Below are 27725 nucleotides of genomic sequence, written 5' to 3' on the forward strand. Positions count from 1 at the left end.
CTTGTTATTGTTCTACTGGACACTTCCACCACAACTTATGCAGCAGAGGGTGATGAAATCAAAAGCACTTCTCCAGCAGCATGGGAACAACAGACACAGAGATAATCCTCTTCACAGTTGAGAAGATTTTCTCCAATGAAGAGTTGTTTAACTGCCAAAACCTTCAGCTGTATGCACCTGATGGTTGCACAATATGTGTCATAGCACCTTGTATGCAGAGAGGTTATCACCCCATGTCAGTGATGGCTTGGTGGGGATGATGTATCATGGGATATTCAAGTTGCATTTCTGCAAGAAAGGGATCAACACTCTGCCAAAATGTATCAAAAAACCATACAGGAACCTGTGGTACAGCCCCTGAACAAAACCTTGTTTCACAATTAGCAGTGGACCTTCCAACCGGACTCAGCCCCTGCACACAAAAGGGCCACACAACAGTGATTACAGGCGAATGTGCCCAGCCGCATATCACCATCTGGAAGTCTCGATCTAAATGTGATGGATCTTCAAATTGTGGTCAGAGCTTGAGAGAGAGTAGCCTGCAAGAAGCGACACCCCAGCATCGCCAGCTTGAAGATGGATTTGGAGTGAGCAGTAGCAGCATTTACATTGCATGTTGTGTGTGTGCCGCCATTGATATGTGGCCTCACAGATTTCAGGCGTGCATTAAGGTAAAAGGGAGACATTTTAAACATTGAATGCTGCTATATGCATGCTATACATGTGGTTTGTATGTGTTGAAAGTTATAAATGATTTACTGATAGATTAAAGGTTTATGTACTATTCAAGTTGTATCATCATCAAATTCCTGATATATACCCTCAAGGGGTATACAGGATATGATAGTACTATATGAAAAATTTACATCATTGCTAACTTCCTATCTACAATTTTCTCCAAATGTCTGTTAGCTGTCAAGACTCCAATATTATCAGATTTTATATTTCTATCTTCTAAGGCAGTAAATATCTTGGTCTTGTTCTGGGTCTTTTTCCTGCCAACATGGCAGAGAACACTTGTTTTGCTAATCTTTCCTCTCCCATTATGACCATATAAGTGACCATACCACCTGAGATTAACTTACTCTGCTAACACATTCCTGGATGCTGACAGTGGCAAGTTCTTTCCTAATATTCTCATTTTTAATATGATGCTGCCATTAATGCCATCTATTCATGTCACTAATCCTTCTCAGGACTCTCATATCTGTAGTCTCCAGTCTTTAGTCAAGTGTTTTACTTCTGACCCAGCTCTCAGATCCATAAGTTAAATTGACTTGAACACTGTCCTGTATACAACTAATTTAGTGTTTTGTCTAATATCTCTCTTATTCCATATAAATTTATTCAGTTGACTGCCTACCATACCAGCTTTGTTGATTCTGTTGTCTATTTCCATATTTAATTTACCATCTTCAATAAATATTGTGCCTAAGTAGTTGAAATGTTTTACTTGTTCTATAGGTTCTCCATTCACAATGCAGTTGATATTTTCAATGTTTCAGCCTATTTTCATTGTCTTTGTTTTTTTAATGCTGACCTTCATTCCATATCTACTAAACAGTTATTCAAATTTTTTCTTCAATTATGTTTGTGTATTTTAGTCTACAGTTCACATCTTAGAACTGCTCAACTTTTATTCGCTTTAAAACTTTCTTACATCTTATTCTTTTCAATATGAAATTCAATTTTATCCTGCTAAAGACTAAATGGTGATCACCTACAATTTCAAATCCTCTGTACACTCTGGTGTCCTGCACCAGGGAGAAAACATCACTATCAACAATAACATAGTCAATGAGACTTTTCTTATTCCTTGCCGCTTCTCTCCATGTGAATTTGTGCACATTTTTATGTTGGAACATGGTGTTAGTAATAACCAGTCCATGTCCTGAGCAGAAATCCAACAGGTATTTGCCATTATTATTAGCTTTGCTCTTTTCTCCAAATTTTTCCAAAATATTTTTGTATGTCTGACAATCATTTACTACTCTGCTATTCAGATCCCCCAACAAGGACCAACTTTTCCTTTTTCATTGTGTCAGGTGCTTTTTCTAAAGCCTCAAAAAATTCCTCCACTTCTACCGTAGTAGAACCTTCTGTGGGATCATAGGCACAAATAAATCTCATTGTCCAGTTCCCCATTCTCATATATGCCCACATCACTCTATTTGAGACTGCCTGCCATTCAAGAAGATTAGCCTCATATTTTGTGATGAATACTATGGCTACTCCTTCTTTTCCTTGATTGTCATTGCCTGAATATAACATTTTGTATTTATTGCTCTGAAAGATCTCGCCAGTGTTTGCCTGTTTTTGGTTCGGTCACCCCTATTATGTTGATCTGTTGCTTATCCAATTCCTCAGCTAGCTCCATTTCTTTGCCATTCAGGCTTCTTATGTTGATAGTACCGATCTTGAACTCTGGTGATATTGAGTTAGGGTGGGTTTTAGGATTTGTTCCAGTAGCTGAGTTTTCATTATTTGCCCTGGTTCCCTGGCAAAAACAACGGGGGGGCCTTGTTTAACCGGGCGACACCCCAGCCGGCATGAAATTCTGTCATGTTGTACATCATTTGATATTTTGGTTTAAGCCAATAAGAATACAATTTGGTCGACTAAATCCCAAATTACCAGCCCATCCTCATTCGTTTCAGTATCCAGGTAGATAAGTAACAGGTTGCACCGCGAGAAGGTGAGGATTGGATATTAAGTCAGAAGCCGTGATTGGTTCTCTGCATTCCTTTAAATTCCCTGCACCCCTATGTGGAGGTCTCCTCTCAGTTATATAGCTTTGACCCTTAAGCACTCCATTCAAGTTGTATTTATGTATGTATTTACACAAACATACCTAGTCTGATAGACTAGGTATGTTTGTGTGTGTGTCACCTGCCCATTTCAGTGAGTGTATGATTGATGTATGAAAATTTTGAGAGTGCATAGTGCATCAGTGCTCATCTTTTTAAATACAATAAAATCCCGAAGTTACATGGTAGGTGGGACCAACTAAAAGCACGTAAGTCGAATTCGCATAACTCGGGGTATAATTTTTATACCCCGATGTAATTTATATATACAAACATACAATTGGGACCAAAGGTTTACAAAAACACCTATATTTTTTAAGAAATATAGTATTTTTTAAGAAAAATTGTATTTTTACGTACATAAAAAAAATTAAGTTATTTCAATGTCAATGGTTTCATAAAATCTAATAGATTCGTCTGATGGCATAATATCTTTTTCTTGTCACGCAAAATTTCTTCATAGCAAGCTAATGATTTTTTTTATTCCTTGCCTTGTGGCTTCAATTTGTTCCTCGTTAGAATCTATGTCCTCCAAAATCTGTAAACCTTTCTTTTATGATTGTTCTTACTGTGGATTCCTATAGATCGAACTTCTTTTCTAGCTCACAAATTTTCATTCCGCCTTCAAAATCCTTAATAATGTTGAGTTTTGTTTCCAAAGTCAATGTTTTTCTTTTCTTGCTAGCAGTAGAAGAATTGGACTTGCTTCTTTTGGACGACGTTATTATTTTTTATGTGATAAAATTTTTATCAAGAACATAACATTAAACAATCGCAAGGTTTGTAGACTATAAAAATCGAAATTCTTCTTCTTGTAATGAAAATTCACAACTCGATGTATTAACCGTGCCAAATGGATTTCGTATCCAATCATATTTGTGTGTATTTAAGAAAGGAAAGTAACTTGAAATCTTTTCTTCCAATATTGTCAAATATTCTGTTATAACGGAAATAAATTCCCTCGACATTTTTATTATGGAGCGAAGGAAACATATCTACTGTATTTTTTTCTGATATGTGGTTTTTCCAAAGAGATACTTTTTTCTGAAAAGCTGACAATTTTTAAGTGAATGTCAAAATATTTTCATTTTTTCCTTGGATACTTGTATTAACACTATTTAAGTAATTAAAAATATTGGCTAAATATGCCATTTTAGTACACCAAATATCATTTTAGAAATATATACACGTTAACACAAGAATAATGTTTAATTTGCCAAATATTTCTGTATATGACTGTATATATCTATATCAAAAATTTGGGAAAGTTTAATCAGGATAACACATTAATTTTTTTTTTTTTTTTTTGTAAATTTCCTATATTAGTCTAATGTTATTTAAGATTATTATATGAATTTCTGAATTAATATCTTTAATTATGACTTTAAAAATGTTTACTCTTCTAATACTTAGCGATATGACATCACGCGGCTCGTTCTATGCGTGAATGATCAATTGTTCGTATTCCACTTTGTTTTTTAAAACTATTCCTATGTAGCTACTGAAGATGGTGTGTAATATTCAGACCGAAATATTTGGCAAATTAAACATCATTCTTGTGTTAACGTGTATATATTTCTAATCATTATGTCGCAAGTATCGTTAAAAAAATCAAATATCATTTTGAAGGCATTTTACAAATGCATCTGTACCTTCATTTTGAAAAAAAGCCAATAATTCTTAAGTTCTAAAATTCGGAATGGCACTTTATCCCTGGATAACCATCTTACTTCAGTGTGCAAAAGCAAAGATTCGTACTTGGCTTCCATAGATATGCAAAGTTTTTAAAAAAGCTTGCTTTTAAAGGTCTTGACTTGATGTAATTTACCAATTTACAATTTGGTCTAGTACAAGTCTTAATATTGCCAGTAATGTTTTTGAAACTAGAGATTCTCTGTGCAAAAAACAGTGTGTAGATATAATATTTGGATTCATTTTCTTTGCAAGGGTAACAAATCCTTTAATAGAACCCACCATTGATGGAGCACCGTCTGTACAAATTCCTACACACAGCTCCCATGAAATTTTAAAATTTTCTAAATATGATGTAATAGAGTCAAAAATATCTTGTCCTGTTGTATGTTCGGTAAGTTCTCGGCAGCATAGAAATTGATTCACTATTTCGTTTTCATTAATGAAACGAATGAATCCTAGTATGTGAGCTTTACTGCTAATGTCAGTGGACTCGTCAATTTGTAAAGCAAAATGTTGTTTGGAAAGTTTATTGGTAACTGTTTTCTCAATATTATCTGACATAGCTTTAATTTTATTTTTTATTGTATCGTCTGGATGAGGAATTTTCATAATTTTCTTTTTTGCTTCGTCGCCAAACATAATGTTTACTATTCCACAACATGCCGGTAAAATAAGAGACTCTGCTATAGTATGTGGTTTTAATTTTACAGCAATTAATTCAGCTACCTTATGTGACGCAAGTCGTGCCTTATCGGATATTTTAACAGTCTTTTCAAAATATTTTACTTGTTTAACTTGCATGTCTGACAATCTCTTGAAATAATCTTTAGTTTTTGAAGCAAGATTTTCGTGCTTCATAGTAAAATGACGTTTCAACTTAGCAGGAACCATTGTGCTATTGGATAGTTTTTTCCCTGTATACAAGACACTAGGGAATAGACATTCTTCTTCACTGGTCTATGTAAAACTGCAACTTAAATATTCATCCGAATATTGTCTATTAATTTTTCTTATTTCACTACGTCTAATGCTGTCTTCTGTATGAGTCGTATTTGCAGCGACGTCATTACTTCCACTTGTACTTACCCCATCATTAATATTTGCTCCAGAATCACGTTTTCGTTTAATAATAAATTTATCTATTGTGTACTACTATAATATTAGACAACCCATAAACCAAATACACATTAAAAATGGACTGCACGCTATTACGATGTTACACAACACACAAACCAAACACATATCACTGAATGACTGTAAAAGAGGCTCTCCTTCCTGCCCTTCCTGCAAACACATGACCTATAAGCGATATTCTATTGATATTCTATTGGTTTAGAAGTCAATGTGCATAGCAGTCTTCAGTTGTTTGGATCAGAGTAGCTAATTACACTTAGAATTGTGTAATGTGACATCTTTCACCTCAGAACACTTGTAACCAGCTCGCGGAACATCGGTTAAGAACCACTGCTCTATAGTCTAGCAAATTTATTTGTTTATCGACTGTGCCAGCTAGACTATATATTGAGAATGAGAGTATAAGATATTAATCAAAGATAATGCAGGTATCTGAAATCATAATCATATTCCCCACTTTATCCTACTATAACCTTAAATCAGTTATGGCAATAAAAATCGCATGTATTACTCGCATACAGGTTCGAAATTTTTCTGGAGATGGTGCATTGATAATTCACAGTTCAGTATGTTGTTTACAAGCCATTTATTAAAATCCAAGGAATATTCATAGTATATACACTAAGTAGATACAAACTCCTTATTCTTCTTAATTTTTGTCTTGAGTTATCATAGGATCTAAATATAACATTATGCGATTGCTAAACACACTCCGGTCAAGCCTAAGTTACTATTACTTATACGATGTGTCACTGACACATTTCATACAATAGTTGCATGGAAATGCCAAAAAGTAGCAAGCATTACATTGCCCATTGAACTCCAAGATATCTCTCGGAGTTCAATACTTGCGCAGCCACAAACAGAGGTCTAAGACCAAACAGGCCCATACCATCACACCATTCACCTCTGAATTTCATAGTTGGGTTAATGCCCTCTGATAAGAGATGTTCACTGCACATCTGCCACCCACACATGTCCATCTGTTCAGTAGAAGGTGTAGCATGATTCATCACTCCATAACACAGCTTTCCAACCTTCCATGTCACACTGTACAAGATGATGCTGCGTGTTGGAATGTGTAATGCGGGGCATGCATATTATGGTCATACCAAGGAAATCCATGTTGTGAGCCTTGGTTTTGAATGTTTTTGGTCAGATTTGTACTCCAGTAGCTGACCAGAACTCCACATTCAATGTGTTGGCTGGCAAATGTTGGTTTTTACACATTATCCTTCGTAGTGCCCTGCAGTCACATTCAGTGAATGTAGTGGGTTGTCCACTGCAGGTGGCACTAGCAGTCGGTTCCCTGTGCTTCCATCTCAGTATGGTATCACTGATTGTTGACCCGGGATGGCCCAATTTGTCAACAATTTGCTGAACAGATAGGCCTGCAACATGGCATCCTATTACAATGCCTGTTTCAAACTCTATCAGGTCCCTTCTCACAGCCATTTCACCCAAACACAGTTGCACTGACTTGGGAGCATCATATTCCTCCAATTTATACCAGCTACAAATGATTCATTACATGGCATGATGCACCTTGCTCATGGGGGGTGGGGTATACCATGTTAACTTCTTTTCAAGCAGTGTGTGTAAATACACACACACTTTTTTCCCCTTATTTTTTACATTATCAATTTCCTGATATGTACCCTCAAGGGGTGTTCAGCTCCCATTGACAGCATTACATAATTAAGTTTATTACATTATTATTAATCTCATGTCAACAATTTTCCTCCAAATTAATCTTTTACTTGTGAATACTCCAATATTGTAATACCTAACATTTTGTGCTTCTAACACATGTCTGACTGAATCAATCTACCTAGACCTTGGTTTTCCTCTTGGTCTCTATCCTGCCATCTTGGCATCAAGCACTTGTTTTTACTAACCTTTCCTCATCTATTCTATTTAAGTGTTCACACCATTTTAGATTAACTCTATTTACACATTCTTGAATGCTAACAATGTCAAGTTCCTTTCTAATATCTTCATTTTTAATATGATTTTGCCATTGATGCCATCTGTTCACTCCCCTAATTTTTCTCAGAACCCTCATATCTGTGGTCTCTTACACCTGAGTTTACATCTACCCGACTCTCAGATCTGTAACTTTAAACTGGTTTGAATACTGTTTTATGTACTGCTAGTTTAGTGTTTTGGCTAATTTTTATCTTATTCCATATAAATTTCTTTAGCTGGCTGCCCATTATACTACCTTTGCTTATTCTTTGTCTATATCCAGATTTAATTTGCCGTCTTCACTGAAAACTGTATCTAAACAAGTAAAATACACCCCCCCCCCCAAATTTGTAGGCTTACCATTTAGAATGAGTTGAAGTTTTCTATGTACCTGTTCATTTTCATAGTTTTGGTCTTTTTGTTGCTGATTTTCATGCCAAATTTATTACCTCTGGTGTTCAATTTAGTTAGATAATCCTGGGGTCTTGTTCTAGATGTATTCTTGACAACATCATCTGCATAAAGCAAAGAGTCAAGTTTGACATCTCCATTTCTAATATTAGGGTTAATGCCACTTTCTTTCATAATGTGATTCATATTCTGCCAATAGATGATGAATAAGAGTGGAGGTAATACGCATCCTTGTGTTACACCTGAGTTTACATCAAACCATCTTCCCTATATTTCCTTCAGTTCTAACTGCTGGCTTGCAGCTTAAATATAGACTGTATATTGTTCCATTTATCCCATATAGCTTTAGTGTTTTGAAAAGCTTTTCTCTGTCCACCTTGTCATATGCCTTTTCTATGAAATTTAAGTACAGATCCTTGTCATATTTCCATGATTTCTCAACTATTTGTTATATGGTGAAAATCCAATCCTGACAACCCCTATTTGGCCTGAACCCAACTTGTTCTCTCAGTTTCTCTTCCACAATCTTTTTCAGCCTCTTTCCAAGTATGCTTACATAAATGTTACCTTGAAACACTTAGTATAGAAATTCTTTTGTAATTCTCACATTCAGCTTTATTTCCTTCTTTATAGATGAGAATTATGATAGCTTTACTCCAATCATCAGGAATTGGACCTGAATCAGGCCCTCTGAATTATGCAGTGTAGCCACTGCAAAACTCATACCTCCATGCTTAAGCATTTCTGGTCGAATATAATCTATCCAGCTAGCTTTCTACATTTCAAATTCCAATCAAAATTCCAAGTTTGACTACTTGTGTATAGGAAATATGTGACTTCTGCCTTATTTCAACTTTGGTATCTCTTCTGGGTCTGGCTCCCGCTCATGAGACCCCAAAATTTGAAACCGGTCTGGGTAGTGGCCCTTCCAATTTTTGTCTTGAAAATTTTCTAGCACAGTTATGTCATTTTCATTTCGTTTAACAGTCTTTCAAAGTAATTACTCCAACATCTAGGATATTCTTATCTTCAGTTTTTGTGTCACCTTTATTATCTTTGATTCATTTTACAGTACTCTTTCCTGCATTTCTAAGCTTTTCAATGGTCTCCAGAACATTTTGCCACCTTCCTGATATTTATTTTCTGTAGCCTCCTATGACTCTTGTTTAGCTACTTTTACACATAGCTTAACTCTCTTACATTTTTCTATGTATTTTTTTATGGAATCTGCCAACATATGCTAAGAACTTTTGGTATGCTTTCTTCTTTGTCTGGACTGCTTCTTGAACTTCTTGTGTCCACCATGGAGTTTTATTTTTCTATCCTTGCAGACAACTTCACCGCATACTTCCCTAGCTGAATCAATGTCTTCTTCGAGTTTACCTTTGAGACTCCAAGGTTTGGTTCTTAGTTTCAAACTGTCTCATTTTGCTTTAATAATGTTTGTATAGTTGAGTCTATAGTTTACTTATAAAAGCTGCTCAATTTTAATTCTGTTTAGTCTCTAGACTAAACAGAACTCTTTCAAATCATTTCATGCCACCAATAAATGGTCAGTGGTCTCACATCAGGCAGTGAAATTCATCTCCTACATAAATACAATCACAAACATTCATGCTCACAATGGGATTCTAACTTGCAGCCTGTTTGTTATACTAATCAATTGGCCAACCAGGTCAGCTGGTTGGTTGGTTGAATGTCTTTTAGTAGACAGCAGCTTAAGCTTATATTTCAGGAAATAAACATTAAACATTCGTACTCTATATTTAAAATATGCAAAGGACATGCTAAGTGGAAACAGATAAAAAGAATTAATCTTTTCAGATGAGTCAGTTCAATGTATATGACTCAATGGGATTCCATTTATCAGATGTAGACCTGGTGAGGCTTTGTGCTAAGACTGAAGAATAAAGTCAAATTTTCTGCTTTCCAAATGGCTAGGAGTTTTATTGTGCATATAAGGATCTGACTATTTTCTGCAAGGAACATTCAAAAGTAATGGCCAACTACAGAAACTAATAGGTATTATTTTGGTGCATTTCAAACCTCTATTTTATGATGAATTTGCACCATGTCATTAAATGAAAAGAGGTATTCATTTCTAATAGCACTTAACATGCAAATTTGCACGATAAAAACTCATTTTCACATCCACTTTAGTGGCATGAACAAATGCCATTCACCATCACTTAATCATCTAGACCAGACCTCTTACTCTTGACAAACATGAATTGCAACTACATCAACTACTATCCACTTTCAATGCCCAAATTACACTCTTCATGATTCCTTTCACCACAAGGGTGACATCTGTGCTTTTATGAGATATGATGTTGCTTGCTAGAGATATCTAATTTAGCATCACCTGCTTTTGACCTTCTCTTGCTCAAGGTGTCCTTATCCATTTAGTAACTTTGCATTTACCAGTCTTCAAACTCTAAAAAAAAACACTCTGACCTGATCACCTTTCTCTCCATGAAGCTTGATCATCCAATCTGGCTTTTATATAGTTAGATCATCTTCCTAGCTGACGGTAACACCCAAAATTCCGCTGGCTCCCTTTTTCCAGTGCTACTGAACAACATAGATGAGATGCAGAAGTTATTGCTGTAAGTAGTGACCTAATGCAAATTTACTCTACCTACCTGAAATCTTGATAATCCTCTTCATTCTCTGACTACATTTGATTTCTTTTTAACCAGCTCTCCTTCTGGCTACACTGTAGAGGTGACTTCTCTTTTAAGCAACTCATATCACAATCTTGTGCAAGTCTCATCTCACAGAATGCTCTTCCTCCAGCCACTTCCAACCTCGTGTCCTTTGGCACATTGTAAAGGTGCCGAGTGGGATGATCTCCAGAATGATGCTACTCTTCCTTTCCATCTTCTTCTGGCTCAAACATCTGTTCTGAGCGAGTCATACAAATTCTCCTCACTGGCACAAGGGCCTTCATTTCCCATTCTCCCCAAAATTCTTGTCCACTTTCTAAGCCCCAGTTCCAAAGAAAGTTTACCAAAGCAGTTGCAGGAAGGGAAAAAAAAAAAAAAAAAAACAAGTGGCTTACATCAAGAATTCCAGTTTCATCCTCAATCTATGCTGAAGCACACAATAAATGTAAAACAGTCATCAGCAGATCTAAATCTGGCTTCTTAAATGTCAACAGCTGAAAGCTTGTCTCCTGTCCAAATGGAAGCTGTGTCTCATGTTTCCTTGCAAAAGTCATTGAACGCAACTTCTACTCGCCTGTGTTTCCATCATTCTCTCTCACTCATCCAGATGGCACCACTGTTACAGTATCCAAAGATAAAGCTGACCTCATGGCATCACTCTCTTCCTCCAACTCTTGGCTAGATGACCAAGGCAAATTGCCTCTTATCATACCAGAATCTGATCACATGCCTCCTATAGTTTTTCAGAAAAAAGACATAAGATGAATACTAAATAAGTTGAACACTAAAGTTTTCTGATTCTGATGGCATCTCTCCATTTGTGTACTCGACATGGTGCTCCAGAGCTAACTTGTATCATCTCTACAGTTTTTATACTTAGCTTGTACTTATCTTAGTGTACGAAAGCAATCACACATCCAACCTATTTAAAAATAAAGGGGGGGGGATAAAAGTCTATTGTCAGGCCACTGACTGCCATCATCTCAGTCCTTTTTAAATAATGGAAAAAAGGCATCAACAGTCAACTTCACCACCACTGGAAGCTTACCAGTTAATCAGTCATGACCAATATGGTTTCTGACCTCTTGGCCTACTTCTTTCATCACTGGAAACGTATGCCTTGGAAAGGTTTGGGAAAATATGCTTTTGATCGTGTGTGGCATCAAGGCACTCCTGCATTAGTGCTGTCTGTGTTCTCTCATCTTTCTCATAAATGACTTACTCTCAATTGCCATAAATACTATCCATAACTTTATGATAGTGGTTTTCATTCATCCTACTCATTCAACAAATTATTCCAGATCTCATGATCATCTGCAATCATTGCCTTAAACACTTATGTCCATACCATCTTTCAATAGGGAGAGGGTAACCTGGTTGCCTTCACTGCTACCAAAACAATCTTTCCTTTTCTCCCATAAAAGGAATCTTACTTCTCTCCCCCCCCCTTGGATTCACATTTACCTCCAGCTTCTAAAACACTAGGCATTTTTTTTTTCCACTCAAGATGCTACTAATCTATACAAATCTCAAATTCACGCATCCTTAGAATGCCATTCATGTGTTTGGTATGGTGCACCTAAAACCTCCTTAAAAATTCTGTGCTGTTTCAGAGGAGAGCAGTTCAGCTCATAGATGATCCTCCCTCCCTTACTGACTCACTTCAACCTTTGCCTCACAGATGCACTGTTTCACCTGTGTCTTTTCTGTTGGTACTGCCATGGACAGTGCTCCGCTGAACTGGCAACCATCATTCCTTCACTTTCTGTTGGGCCTGTCAGTACAAGAGCAATAGCTGCCCAACATCCCTTTTCAGTACAGCTGCATACATATTGAACCGGCTTCTCTGCTTTTATTCCATTTACCTCTATCCTCTGGAATAGAATTCTTCATGAAGTGAAGTTTTCCCTCAAGAACTACAGCTTCCACCTCTTCTTTCCTGCTGTCACACACGCACATGCACATACACAGACATAGAGAGAGAGAGAGAGAGTGCACTATGCTATAGGTTAGGTACTTTTACCTTTTATCTTTCATGTATAAGCTCAGTTGGAGAGAGGAAAAAAAAAACACTCATATTTATGCACATCTCTGTGATGAAACATAGTGTTTATTAATTGATCAGTCCGTGTTTTGAACAGAAATCCATTATCAGTTTTATTCTTTTTTTTTTTTTAATCCAAGGTTTCCCAAAATGTTTCTCTTCTGGAATTCCTTTCCTACTCTGCTGTATAGGTTTCCAAGAAGAACGACTTTTTCTTTATATCATCTATTCTCTATAATGACCCAGAACACTACATTTTCCTTTTGTAGAATTTTCTGTGGCACCATATCCACAAATGTCTCATTGTCCAATATCCAATTTCAAAATTGCCTATCATTTACATGTTTAATGTTGAATACTAAAACTACTCGTACCTTTCCATAATCACTATTGCCTGAATATAATATCTTATGCTTAGTGTTTAAAAGTCCCTTAGCTGTTTTGTCTTCTCTATCTCAATAAGACCAGTTATGTCAAAATGGTATTTCTTTAACATGTTCACACTGGGCAGTGTCCATTAAGTGCATAAACCACTGGCGAGAACTAGCGGTCACATTTTCACAAAGCTTATATGGCATGTTAGTTGTTACTTTTTTAATAGAATTTTATTTATAAAATTCACATTTCTGATGTGTCGCAATGATATCAAATATCTCATATGTAATTCAAACTGATTCAGATATAAATTTATATATAATATAAAGCATTTCATGTTTTATATTATATATAACACAGTTTATGTAAAGCAATATATAAATATATTGCTTTACATAAACTGTGTGCTGTCTAATGACTGCATTATAAGAAGCTGTTATGTATTTTCTGAAACTGAAAATTTGAAAGGAGATGTTAGAACAAATGTGTTTAGTTAACTGCTGTGTTTAGTGTTACAATGTCTGTTTTGTTTTTCATGCATGCAGTATATAGTCTGTGGGAGGGAAGCATTTTTCCATTAGGAGTGTTTCAGTAAGGAAATACCATGAGTAGACATATTAATTAAAATTATAATAACGGAATTAACTCACGTAAAATATTATTTATTAGTAGAATTTGAGCCTGAGTATCACAGCCATCTTCAGTACATGTAAAAAGCTAATTAAACAATAACCGACAATTCCAAAAGGTGCCACCTAAGTAGCTAATGTAAGATAACTAAAAAAGATCATTGCATTTCCTAACTTATTTAAAAAAAAAAAAGAATTTTATTAGGAGTGTAATTCCAGTTGTCTTTGATTACACTAATTGTTGCTATATTTAGTGATAAACAAAGCTACTTATTTTCTTGCTTCTGAGGCATAGTTTTTCATGGTATAGGAACATTTTTATTTCAGCCTTTAGAAACAACAGACATAGTAAAAATTTATATATTCCTGAATAAAAATGAACACTTCTATGTATTATAAGAAGCAAGATATTTATTATTGATAAGAAAGAACCAGTGACAAAAGAAAAGGGAAAAAAAAGTAGAAATTGTGAAAGTGTCGATAATGATCGAATATTGCATATCCTATCACTGTGTAAAATGTATACTGATCCTCAGTAAACAAAAAGAAATTCTTAGAAAATGAAGCAAAATATAAATATAACAGAAATAAATGCACATAACAAGCACAAAAAATTTTATAAGATAATTTGCTGCTCCATCAACCTACTTGTATTCCTGACAAGCCTAAACGAATCACCTGATCAACATTATCAGTTCACTGAATTATCCCTTTCCTATAGTTATTACTCTGAAAACAAATCGCTTTTCTTCTTCTCGTGTTTTTTAATTATGCCATCATAAATACACTTGTGCATGTCTAGAATTTATAGGATTACACGCTGTTCACTCCACCAGCAACTTATAGGACACGGATATAATATCACAAATGTTAATTATTAATGATTCATTTACCAGGAATGAAAGTATTTCTACTTGTTTTCCTTTACATTTCCCATTCTCACATAGCTTATTAATGATGATTCACTTTTTTTTTTTTTGACTATGTTATTGTCAATGTTATTGTTGATAGTGGTGCAGGATACCTGGTGCAGGATACCAGAGTGTACAGAGAATTTGAAATTGTAAGTGATCACCATTTAGTCTTGAGCAGGATAAAATTGAATTTCATATTGAAAAGAATAACATGTAAGAAAGTATTAAAGCGAATAAAAGTTGAGCAGCTCTCAGATGTGAACTGTAGACTATAATACACAAACATAATCAAAGAAAAAAATGAAATTGAGAACATGAACCAAATCTTGCAGATTCAGTGGCAAGTGCTGAAGAAAAACACTGATTGATTCAGCCAGAGAGGTATGTGGTGAGATTGTCTGTAAGGATAGAAAAATCCGTACTCCATAGTGGACATAGGAAGATAGAGGCAGTGAAAGAAAAAAAGAAAGCATATCAAAAGTTCCTGGCAAATAAGTCGGCTTCTGCTCTCAGAGAATACAGAGACAAATTAAATAATAAAGTAACATGTAAAAACCACAGTGAAATCTTTAATTAGTAAAAGACAGATATTTCGTACTAAAAATAATAGTACATCTTCAGTGTCTGTAACAGTAATAGGAATGGAATACAGGCAAACGTTCAGTGGATCACCTATTAAAATACAATTGTTACCACGTGCTAGGAAATAATAGAAATAAAAAATTTAATCTATTAAGATAAATGTTTTTTTTACATAAGATAAAAGTCTCCCAGATCTTTGAGAGAGACATACAGTCATTTCTATTTAAATTCGGTCGGTGCAAGATAGTTTCACAACTTTTTTTGAATAAGCATTCATATTTGTTCATTTTTATGTGTTACTTTTTTATTTAATTACTATGCCACAGGTTCCACTAAAAAACAGAGACAAATGTAAGAAAACTAAACACTCTGTAAAACTAGTTAAACAAAAGTCATGGGAGGACTTTAGTAAGAACATAGGAAATAAATATCAAGAAGATGGCAAGATATTTTGGAGGTTGTTGAAGAGCTCAGAAATGGAATAAAGAGTGCTGTAAAAGGAATTAGAGATGATAAAGGTGACATGAAAACTGGAGAAAAAGATATCCTTGAAGTAAGGAGTAATTACTTCGAAAAATTGCTAAATGAAACACTGACCAGGCATGCAGGCAGGAATACATATCCCTTAAAGTACAAAAGCCATCAAAAGCCTGAAATGTGGAAAGGCAGCAGGAGTAGATGATATTCGACCAGAAATGCTCAAGTATGGAGGTATAAACGTCTTACAGTGGCTGTACTGCATAGTTCATAAGGACTGGACAAAGGAAGAATTCTGGATGAATTGGAGTAGAACTCTCACAGTACCCATATACAAAAAGGGAAATAAAACTGAATGTGAGAATTACAGAGGTATTTCTCTGCTGAGTGTTCCTGGTAAGATATATGCAAATATATTTTAGAAATGGTTGAGGATTGTGGAAGAGAAGCTTGGTGAAGAACAAGTTGAATTCAGGCCGAATAGAGGGTGTCAGGATCAGATTTTCACTTTACGGCAGATAGTTGAGAAATCATGGGAATATGACAAAGATATATATTTAAAATTTGTAGCTCTGGAAAAGGCATATGACAAGGTACCAAGAGAGAAGCTATTCGAAATGCTACAGTTGTATGGTGTCAATGGGCATTATATCAAGCAATTGTAAGTCAGCAGTTAGAATTGAAGGAAGTACAGGAAGGTGGTTTAATGTTAAATCTAGTGTCAGACATGGATGTACATAACCCTCTCTGTTATTCATTATCTATATGGATTACATTATGAAGGAAAGTGGTATTAAACCTGATATGAAAATTGGAGATGTTAATCTCAGCTCTGCTTTATGCGGATGATGTTATACTTCTAAATAAATCCAGTATAAGTCTGCAAGATTCCCTGACTAAATTGAATAACTGTTGTAGTAGATATTGTATGAAGGTCAGCATTAAAAAGACAAAGACTGAAAATATCAACTGCATGGAGAACCTATAGAAGAAGTAAAACATTTCAGCTACTTAGGCACAATTTTTAGTGAAGATGGTAAATTAAATATGGAAATAGACAGCAGAATCAGAATCAACAAAGCTGAATAAATTTATATGGAATAAGAGAGAAATTAGCCAAAACACTAAATTAACACTGTATACAGGACAGTGTTCAAGCCAATTTTAACTTATGGATATGAGAGCTGGGTCAGAAGTAAAACATCTGACCGAAGACTAGAGACTGCAGTTATGAAAGTCCTGAGAAAAATTAGAGGCGTGAACAGCATTCAGGAATTCATTAGCAGAGCTAATCTCAGGTGGTATGGTCACTTAAACAGAATGGGTGAGGAAAGATTAGCAAAACAAGTGTTCTCTGCCAGGTTGGAAGGAAAACGACCCAGAGGAAGACCAAGATATAGGTGGATTGATAAAGTACAAAGTGCCTTAGACGATAGAAATATAAGATCTGAGAATGTTGGAGTCTTGACAAGTAACAGACTAATTTGGAGGAAAATTGTGGATAGGAAATTAGTAATGATGCAATTTTTTATGTAGTACTCTCATATCCTGTCCCTTGAGGGTATATATCAGGAAATTGATAATGATGATGATATCTGATCACGCATGAACTGACCTCTTCTGGTCATAATCAAGCAATCTTAGAGAGGATTTTGGTGCACCACCCCAAATATGGGAGCAATACTCCATGCATGGGCAGATTTGGGCTTTGTATAGAGTTAGCAGGTGTGAAGCAGTGTCTTGTGCGAATAAGTACACCAAGTATTTTGACGGCTGCGGAGGCTATAGTTGAAATGTGGTTGTGCCAGGAAAGATATGAGGTGCAGGTCAGTCCAAGAAGAGAAATCTGATTGTGCTTATACCACAGTATTACTGAATTTACTGGAGAAGGCATGCGAGCTCTTTTTTGCTAGAGAGATTAGACAGGACTGCATTTTGATAGCATTGAAATTTACAAGGTTGTCCTTGCCCCACTGGGATATAGCTAGGAGATCTGAGTTCAAGTTGCTATTCGTGGTAGATCTTGAGGATTCTAATACTTGAGCACTGAAAAGTTTGTCAAATGAAAAGGAGGAATGGAGTGTAGTGTTGTCAGCAAATGAATATTTACACCTTTGAATAATTCAAATATAGCATTCTCCTTCATTGTTGTTTTCTGATATCCTAAAACAAACACATTGTTTTCCTCCCACCCCATGTATTTGATTACAATTAAAGAACCATTATGATATGTAGTGTGTCAACTGAAATGCAAGCACGAAATTTCCACAGGACACAGTTTTTTCTCAACCCCCCTCAAATAGAATGACGGTCACAGAGCTGTGATCACCCTGACTTTCCCTCAGAGGAAGCAGAGAAAACGTTAATTCCTCTGCTTCCTTTGAGGGAGGCTTGTTATGGTGACTTTCTTTGATTCTAATTAATTTCTTTTTCCAATATCTTATTTTTTGCTCTTTGTTCTGGTTCTCTAAAAAAACAATGGAGTCCATATTTATTCCTGCATCTTCTTATTTGTCCTCATATTCAGTCATTTGGTACTATTATATTTGTTTGTGGTTTAAAGTCAATACAGAATGTTATTATAATTTTACCAATGTACAGAACAGAATCAGATTGCCATCCCATCTCATTCTCATTTGTTCTGTATCCAGGTGGATACCTCATAATGGCATCCACCATAAGAAGGTGAATTAGATTAAATCGTTGGTTGGGTCTTTGCATTCCTTACAGATTATGTTGTCTCTTCTCAGTTTTTATCTTTGACTCTTAGATGATCTTACCAAATTATTAGTCATCAGAAATTAATATGTGAAAAATGACTATGAATATTTATATCCTAATATAATTCACCAGAGTTCACAATGTTTTAAGGAAAACCAACCAATAACTGTTGTTAATTAACAATGGCTCTTTATATTTTAAAATAGGATTGCAGGCCCAAATACATCTACAGAATGGGCAATAGAAGGAAGAAGACTAATTCCTCTTATGCCTCGATTAGTTCCTCAGACAGCTTTTACTGGTATTGCTAACAATGCTGCTACTGCACAGATAACCAAAAATTCAGCTATGCCTCCTCCATATGTTACAGGAAATAAAGAAAGTATGAGAAGCATTATCTTAATCATTTATCAGAAAAACTGAATTTTTAAAACTAATACTTTGTAATAGAAAAATGACCATGTTTTTATGAAATACTGAGCTCAAGTTATTATATAATGCACCTTTTAATATAAATTCTTTTTCAGCCTTGTTACATTTACCTCTGTTCTTAATTAGAATTACTTATATGGTGAAATATTAGAGCCATGTATGGATTGAATTAATGTAAGAAAATGTAAGTTATAAATTATTTTTAAGGTTTCTTATTATGGCCCTTTTAAGAATATACATATAGTTCTTAATTTATACATTTAGGTGTAAATGTGATGATTTACATTCCAGAATGTTTTGCAATTTAAATTCACACAAAATGTAAATAATCACCAAAAAATGCAGTATTAATCCTATGAGAGTAACTTTTGCATCCTACTAAGTTTCCTTTTCCAGTACACACCATTCATTTTCTTTAGTTGGAAGACTGGGCATTCACTTTAACCAACACAGTATACCGCAAACAATTGATTGAAAAATGAAAAATCAATTAATTTTATCAGCACTGTCTTAAATAGTATATTGCGCTCTTATTCGGAGCATGTTTACTGTGCCTTGCTTTTGCCTCATTTATAGCACTTCCAGTTTCATTTCAAGCGAAATGGATTTCCTTGAGTGCTTGCATCATTTCTGCTGGAAAACTACAAAATGATTACTAACCATAAGAGTAATTAACACAAAATAAGTAAAAATAAGTACAAAAGTAAAAAAAAAAATTGAAAAAAACATGCACTTCCAGTAGATGTATCATCTATATTTATATCAGTTATTCTTTATAATGACTCAAAACACTACTTTTTTCCAATTAAATAATCAACATTCTTCAGCAAAATAAAATGAGAAAATGCAGGCTCTCATGAATGCCTCTAATGGTGCTGTTCTATAAATGTGGTTGACAAACATTATTTTAAACTTGCTTAATTTAAGCTTGCATAAATTAAGAGGTCACTTACAAACTTACTGCTTAAAAGATCACATGATTCAGTTTGATGTATCCTTTTCAGCATCTCCATCATCTTCATCCTGTACATCAGTGACTGGTACTGTTGCATCTAGTGTTGCCACTACAACTCAGAGCAGCCCTCCAACTCAAACTTCTCCTTCAGCACAGAGAACTGTACAGTCTCTAGGTACAAACCTAAATTTAAAAATGCTATGTTATAATAATAATTATACTGATTTGTTGTGTAGTAAGCAAGTTCTGTATGATGCTTTTTCTCTCCCTCTGTCTTTCTTTTAGATGCTTAGGTGTCAGGTGTCATTTGTAGTTAAGATCACATTTATTGGAATGTGAATAACTTATATGAATAGTAGCAAGAGCAGATTGCAGATAATGATGAAAAGACTTTACTGTTAATGATTTGTGAATTTAATTAGGTCTAAGTGGTTAACTACTTTTTACAATGGCGTTGACACAAAGGCTTAAACATCTTCAGAAGTACACACATGGATACACACACTCTCGCTCTCTCTCTCTCTCTCACCATATCTTGCCATGCATACAAGCTTATAACATGGTGGTAAACAGTAATGGATAGGTCACCCACCTACTTACTAGCAGTGTGATAGTAAACAAAACCAAGAGAAATAAATTAGGAAGAACTCAATCCTAATGTTATCCGACTAGTGAAGTGAATAATGGTGGGGGTCAAAAAAAAAAAGCAACCAAATATACCAAATATACACTGCTTAGAAAGAAGTCAAAGAACACCATGGTGCAAGGAACATATAGCGATGGTGCCCACCTTAATACGATGTAGGACTTCTTTTCATTGCAGTGACTGCAGCAATCCTGCAAGGCATATTTTCCACAAGTGTATGATTGCAAACAGTGGGAATTTTGGATCATTCTCCCTGTAGGCATGTAATGGGGTCCTTGACTGTTGCATGGCAGATATCCCTTGACATCACCCAGCACTCCAGTTCATCCCACAGATGTTCAATAGAAGTGATATCAGAACTCTGTGGAAGCCAGTGAAGTGTGGTGATGTTCATGTCTGCAAACCACGCAGTTACAGCAGCAGCCTTATGACACAGTACATTGTCAGTTCCATAGAACTACAAAGTAGGAAGCATTGCATTGTCCAGAATGTTTAGATACCTTTCAGAGTTCGGTGTTCGTGACACCACAAACAGAGGTCTGAAGTCAAACCAGGAAAACAGGACCACACCATCACACTGCCACCTCTGAATTTCATAATTGGAGTTACTCTAGTAAAAGACATGTCTGGGCATCTTCAACACCCACACTTGTCCAACTACTTAGTAGAGTATATAGCATGATTTGTCACTCTGTAACACAGCTTTCCAAGCTTCCATGTCTCATTGTACATGCTCTTTGCACTACTGAAGATGCACTGCATGTTGGTTCAGGTAATGTGGGGCTTGCATATGCAGTTCTACCATGGAAACCCATGTTATAATTTTTGTTTCTGAATATTTTTGTTCAGATTTGTGTTCCAATCAATGCTCAGAACTCCATATTCAACATGTTGGGTGACAAATGTTGTTTTTTAAATATCATCCTTCATAGCATCGTATGGTCACATTCGGTGAATGTGGTCAACCAACCACCTCAGTTATCACTGGCAGTTGACTCCTTGCACTTCCATCTCAGTATGATATTACTGATTGTTGACCTGGAATGGGCCAACTTGTCAAAAATTTGCTGAACAGTTAGGCCTGCAACATTGCATCCTATCACAACACCTCTTTCAAAGAGGTTTTGTCAGTTTCCCTCTCGCAGCCATTTCATCTAGACAAAGTTGCACTGACTTGGGAGCATCATATTCCTCCAATTTATACCAGCTACAAACAGTCGTTACATGGTATGATTCACTTGCCCTTTGGGATGTCTGTTGACTTCTTTCCAACCAGTGTATATACAGATATATAATAAATAACCTAGAATCTTATGTATGTCACAGAGCTAAATCTAAGGCAGTATAGATGACAATTAAATTAGTTTGAAGAATAGTGATTTCAGATATTCCTGGTTAATGGTGGAACCCTAGAATTGTAGCTTTGGAAATGTGACAAATATGTTGATTTAACTCTGAGACATTGTTGCAGCAGACTTAATTTGAAGTAGCATGAGGATGTATACTGAAAGTCGTAAGTTAGCACCATCCTCGTGAATTGTTAAAATGATGAATAATCAACCATTTAGGTTTTGTTACTACTCTGTTTTGAACTGAATGTTCTATTAGAAATATAGCCATTCTATTAAGAATCTATGATCATCATCAAATTCTTGGTAGTATCTTCAAGGGATGTACAGAATACTTTAACTGCATACTACATGAATCAGTTTAAGCTATTAATAACTTCCGATCAACAATTTTCCTCCAAATTATCTGTCATTTGTTTGGAATGTCATATTGTCACATTTTGTACTCTGTCTTCTAAGACATTTGAAACTACATCATCCACCTAAATCTAGGTCTTTTCCTTTGATTAAATACCTGTTTTGCTAATCTTTCTTCTCTTAATCTGTTTACGTTATCCTTAGATCAGATCTCGCACACACCTGAATGCTAATAATTCATCATAAAATATTAATACCAGAACCACTTACGTTTAATATTTTTATTTGTAAAATTTTTGGCCAAGTTTCATAGCCATTGTTAATACAGTTAGGAAAACTTTAAAAAAGAATAGTTTAATTGAAAACACATGATGTTACGTGCACTATAGGTTGCAGGAGAATAGCTCCAACTGCAATACTAAATATTCAAAATAAGTGACAATAAATTAATTAATTTAATTATTTTTAAATATAAGCAAAATTTAATTACAATTAAGAATGGTGAGTATTAGTTAACATAACTTCCCAAAATTGAGAAAGTTTTAGGCAATCGCTTTTGTTCAGGTTCGGGCTGTGAATGTGTGCTTCACAGCTTTCTTTGTAGAATCTTTCCAGAAGAAAGTAACTTTTGTGTAACATTTTGGTTTTGTAGATAAAGCATGGCTTTCTAAACCATATTTGTTGGGTTCTTTAAGAGAAATGTATTCTTGATCTTCTTCAAGACGATCAAGAACTGGTCAATCAAGAACTGGTCAATCTGCACAAATGAATTTGTGCAGATTGACCAGTTTGTCTACAATAACATAAGAAACACGAGCAGGGTATTCTGTAAACTCCAAGATAAGATAAAGGAGGACATTTGGTGAGATAAGAAATGTATTAAGTTTGTGAACTGAATGGAAAGTGACTTGTACATTCATCTGTTGAAGTAATCTCACTGTTTTTTCTGAAAGTCCCAGAGTTCAAGATCGGTTCAAGACATGCAACTGAAACAAAAAAGACAAAAACTTGTGAGATCTTTCTAAGCAATAAAAATAAATAATACAAAATGTTATACTCAGGCAATAACAATCAGGGAAAAGAAGTAGCTATAGTATTCAACACTAAATATGAGATTAATCTTCTTGAATTGTAGGGCAGTATCAAGTAGAGGGATGTGAGCAAATATCAGAATGGGGAACTGAATAATGAAGTTTATTTGTACTTCTGGTCCCACAGAAAGTTCTATCAAGGAAGAAATAAAGGAATTTTGGAATTTTTTGAGGCATTTGAGAAAGCAGCTGGCACAATGGAAAAGTTGGTCTTTGTTGGAGAGCTAAAAAGCAGAGTAGGAAATGTTTCGAGAAAAGAGGAAAGCTAATAATAATGGTAAATGCCTGCTGGATTTTTGTTCAGGACATGGATTGGTTATTACTAATGCCATATTCCAACATAAAAATTGAGCACAAATTCACATTGAAAGAAGATGCAAAATATAAATCTCTCATAACTATGTTATAGTTGATAGCAATGTTTTTACACTGGTTCAGGACACAAGAATATACAGAGGATTTGAAATAGGAAGTGATTATTATTTAGTTCTGACCAGAATAAAATTGAATTTCACACTGAAAAGAAGAGTGTTTAAGAAAGTTTTAAAACGGATCTCAAAGTTGAGCAGCTTCCAGAAGTGAACTGTAGACTCAAATACACAAACATAATTGAATTAAAAATGAAAGAGTTTGAAAACAAGAACCAAACCATGGAGATTCAGTGGCAAACCATGAAGAAAACATTGACTGATTCAGCCAGAGAGGCATGGTGAGGTTGTCTGTAAAGATAAAAAAAAAAAAAAATCAGAACTCCTTGGTGGATTCAGGAAGATAAACAGGGCACTCAAAGAAAAGAAGGAAGCATATGAATTCAAGAATAAGTATGGCAGCTGGTGCAAATAATAGACCTCCTTCAGTGAGTTCCTAAATCCCTGGAAGTCTCTCTTAATAATCTCTTAATTTTACACAGTGCTTCGTTTTCTTAGATTTTCTCTGTATTCTCTAAGAGCATGAACTGATTTACTTGCCTGCCAGGAAATGAAGAAAACATATGGGAAGTTCCTGGCACGTGAATCAGCTCGTGCCCTTAGAGAATACAGAGAAAATCTAAGGAAGCAAAGCACTGTGAAAAACAAGCTAAACAAAAGAAAGCCATTATTATTGTTATGATTATTAAGATAGACCTCCAGGGATTCAGGAACTCATCGAGGGAGGCCATACTTATTCTTGAATTCATTCACACTACTTGCACACACCCACCCAATGGCAATTCATTCTAATCATGCACCATTGTATGAGAGAAAAATCTATCAGTCACTCCCTTCTTGATAGCATTCTTTCTCAACTTCCAAGAATGACCTTGCATCCTTTCCCCAACCTCCATAAAATGAAAAATTCCATCTACTGAAATTCTGTATAGTCCTTTCAGAAGTTTGTAAGTGCCAATCATATTACCCCTCTTTCTCCTGTTTGCTAGGGTCTGCAGCCTATAAATTCTCTCTCTCTCTCTCTCTCTCTCTCTTCATAGTCAGTATTCTACAATCCTTATATTATTTTTGATACTCTCCTTTGCACTTTACAAGGCCTTGATAGGACCTCACTTGAACTATTGTGCACAAGTCTAGTCTCCTGGTTTCCATGGTGATTCTGATACAATGGAGAGAGTTAATGTAGAGATTAAATAACAGTGGGCTAATTACTGATCCTTGAGGCACATCACTGGTTACCTTGAATCTTGCATATTCCCACCACCCATATACGACTTTTTGATATCTGTCTTCATGGCAATAGTTTATAATCCAATCCCATATTCTCCAATTTATGCAACAGTTTACCATGTTGAATTCTGTCACAAGCCTTAGCAAAATCCGAAAGTATCATGGTATATCCATTCCCCTTGTCTAACTCAGTGGTAACATTATTATAGAATGTGAGTAAGCTGCTAAAACATGAACTTCCCTAAGCAAACCTATGCCATTTGTTGCAAAGTAGAGATTCTCTGTCAACCCATTTCTGAATGTGAGCCCTAACCAACTTTTCAAAAATCTTCGCCACCACTCCTGAGATACTGAATTGGTCGATAATTGGGTACATCGGTCTTTGCACTACTCTTGTGCATTGGGATTACCACACATTCTTTCCAGTCCTGTGGAATCTTCCCTGTTCTGTGAGTCAAATTATATAGCCTGTTCAAAGGAGTAGCCAGTTCAGCTGAACACTCTTTTAGCATCCGTGCTGATATCCCGTCATTTCGTATTGCAAATTTCTTATTCGGTTTGTGCAATAGCTCTAGTACTTCCTCCTCGTACATATGAGTTTCACAAAAGCACATGTTCTGCCTTTCTAATTGAAGACATTCATCTCTGAACTCAATTGGTTCAGTGATGAACAGATTGGATGTTCCTAAATGGTGGTACATTGTCATTAATAGTAGTATTTGAGACCCTGACTGTTAATAAAGTCAAGGTAGAAAGTTTTTCTTTCACACAGTATTTTTTTTTTTTTTTACCACAGTGACACTGTAATTTATTATGCTGCAATATGTTGCCGGCCTAGTTGGCCGAGTGGTTAGCATATCCGCTCTCCAGCCAAAAGGCTGTGGGTTCGAATCCCTCTGCGGGCATGGATGTTTGTGATTGTCTGTGAAAGCACTAGTGGTGGTAGTCGGTGGTAGATGGCATAGGTGTTAGATGATGAAGGTTGGTGGAGTAGTGAGATGAAGAGTTGTAGAGTTGATGCCCTCCCTCGATGAGTCTTTGGACTCCCTGGAGGTGTAATATAATAATAATAATAATTTCATGGTAGTGAAATATTGGGGAAATTCATAAAGTAGGGTTTAAGGACTTGTGGACATGACTGCCACACAAGGAACATCCAGACTTCAATCTAGACATGTCTTCAAGAGTGTTCTCTTTAAACTGCTGTATTTGGACCTCCATAGCCTGGTGGAATAAGCAGTAGGATTATTTGCCATCTAGTTTCAAAATTTTACTTTTGACATTTTAATTTGTCACATTCAATTCACCATACTATTAGTACAGTGGAAACCATTTTGCTGCTGTACCATCATATAGGAGAGGTATTAACTCCCTAATTATTTAATGGCTGTATCCGTGTGGTTAGCCTAGTGGCTATGCGCTTCACAACCATATGCCTGGGAAAGGAGTGTCCTAGGTTTGATTCCCATAGATGCTGTGAGGAACTTAAGGATCTTCCTCAGCCACAGCCAAGTTAACCGGTCTTGGGCATGGACAGCAGGGGTTTTCCCCCAGTTTATCTCTTTGGTTTTTCATCCCACAAGCAGGCAAACCCGGTCCCTTGAACACACACGGATACAGTCACGAATATCACCCTTAGGGGATGCAGCAGAGGAGTGGTGAACTGGCTGCATTAATACACCAGTAACCCCTCATTAGGTGGATACTCAACCCATCCTAGACGGATGAGAAGGATAGGATAAGAGAATACCGTGCTCAGCAAGGTCATCATATACCCTTCATGAGTGAAGAAGGGGAATGGGACAGAAACTAGAGCGCCATCTCATGATAAAGCATGCTAATAGCCACCTGCATCCACTAGGTGAAGAAAGTCTACCACCTAGAGATTTAGTTAGCATTTCCTCCAACTGGGAAGATATGTTTTAAGGAGGTACTGTTTGCCTCACTATTTGCCCTGTTTGTGGAAATTGGCAATATGAGAAGATGGGTTGACTTGACTAGCTATATATTGCACATCACTAGCCCATTAATGGTCCACAATAAGGATGTGGACCATTAATGGTAGAAGTTTATTGAGATAATGCTGTATAATGTTCAACAAAATGAAAGAGGAGAAAGCTACTGGTTTTGATAATATTCCCAAAGAGTTATGGAAAGAAGGTGGAGAAAGAGTCATAAATTATCAAGGAAAACTATTTAACAAAATAATTATTGAAGAGAAATTTCCTAAAGATTGGAAGATATCAAAAATAATTCCATTGCATAAAAAAAAGATTAAAATGCTAACTATAGGCTTATTTCCCTAATTAATCATTCTTACAAGATTTTCATCTGTATTTTACAAATCCAAATTAAATCTGTCTGTGAAGAATTCTTAGAGGAACAAACGGGCTTCAGAAGTGGCCGAAGAATTTTGCTTGATGCAATTTTTGTTATACAGAGAATAGCAGACCTTTCAATAGAAAACAATTCTATTCTTTATTGTTTCATCGATTAAAAATAGGCTTTCGATACAATACATGATCAAATTCCTTGAAAAAACTAACATAGATCCCTATATTATTAATCTCATTAAGCAATATTATCAAGGTACAAAAGCAATAGTGAAATTTAATAAAATAAAAACAGCAAAGAAGATCTGAAATCCATGATCAGCAAAATAAACCAAATTAGCAATAAATATGAGTATAAATTTTACTAAAACTTAAATAATGACAATAGGGAAAGAAAAGAAACTAGTTAACATTGATATTGATAATAAATATATTGAACAAGTAACTCAGTTTAACTATCTGGGATCACTTATCACTG

The 27725-nt window shown here is 35.5% G+C and overlaps 1 protein-coding gene across 7 annotated transcripts in view; it reads left to right on the forward strand.

Annotated features, from left to right (window-relative positions):
- LOC150093229 (uncharacterized) overlaps window positions 1-27725 on the forward strand; it is a 307481-nt gene that overhangs the window by 15436 nt on the left and 264320 nt on the right. For all 7 annotated transcript variants that reach the window (XM_090413531.1, XM_090413528.1, XM_090413534.1 and 4 more), the window contains exons 5-6: window positions 18633-18808; window positions 19863-19988. In XM_090413531.1, coding sequence (XP_090269657.1) covers window positions 18633-18808; window positions 19863-19988 — 302 coding nt within the window. The remainder of the gene's footprint in view (window positions 1-18632; window positions 18809-19862; window positions 19989-27725) is intronic.

Source organism: Typopeltis vanoorti, chromosome 24 (genome assembly GCF_054136105.1).
Source record: "Typopeltis vanoorti isolate ZY-2024b chromosome 24, IOZ_Tvanoo_1.0, whole genome shotgun sequence".
NCBI lineage: Eukaryota > Metazoa > Arthropoda > Arachnida > Uropygi > Thelyphonidae > Typopeltis > Typopeltis vanoorti.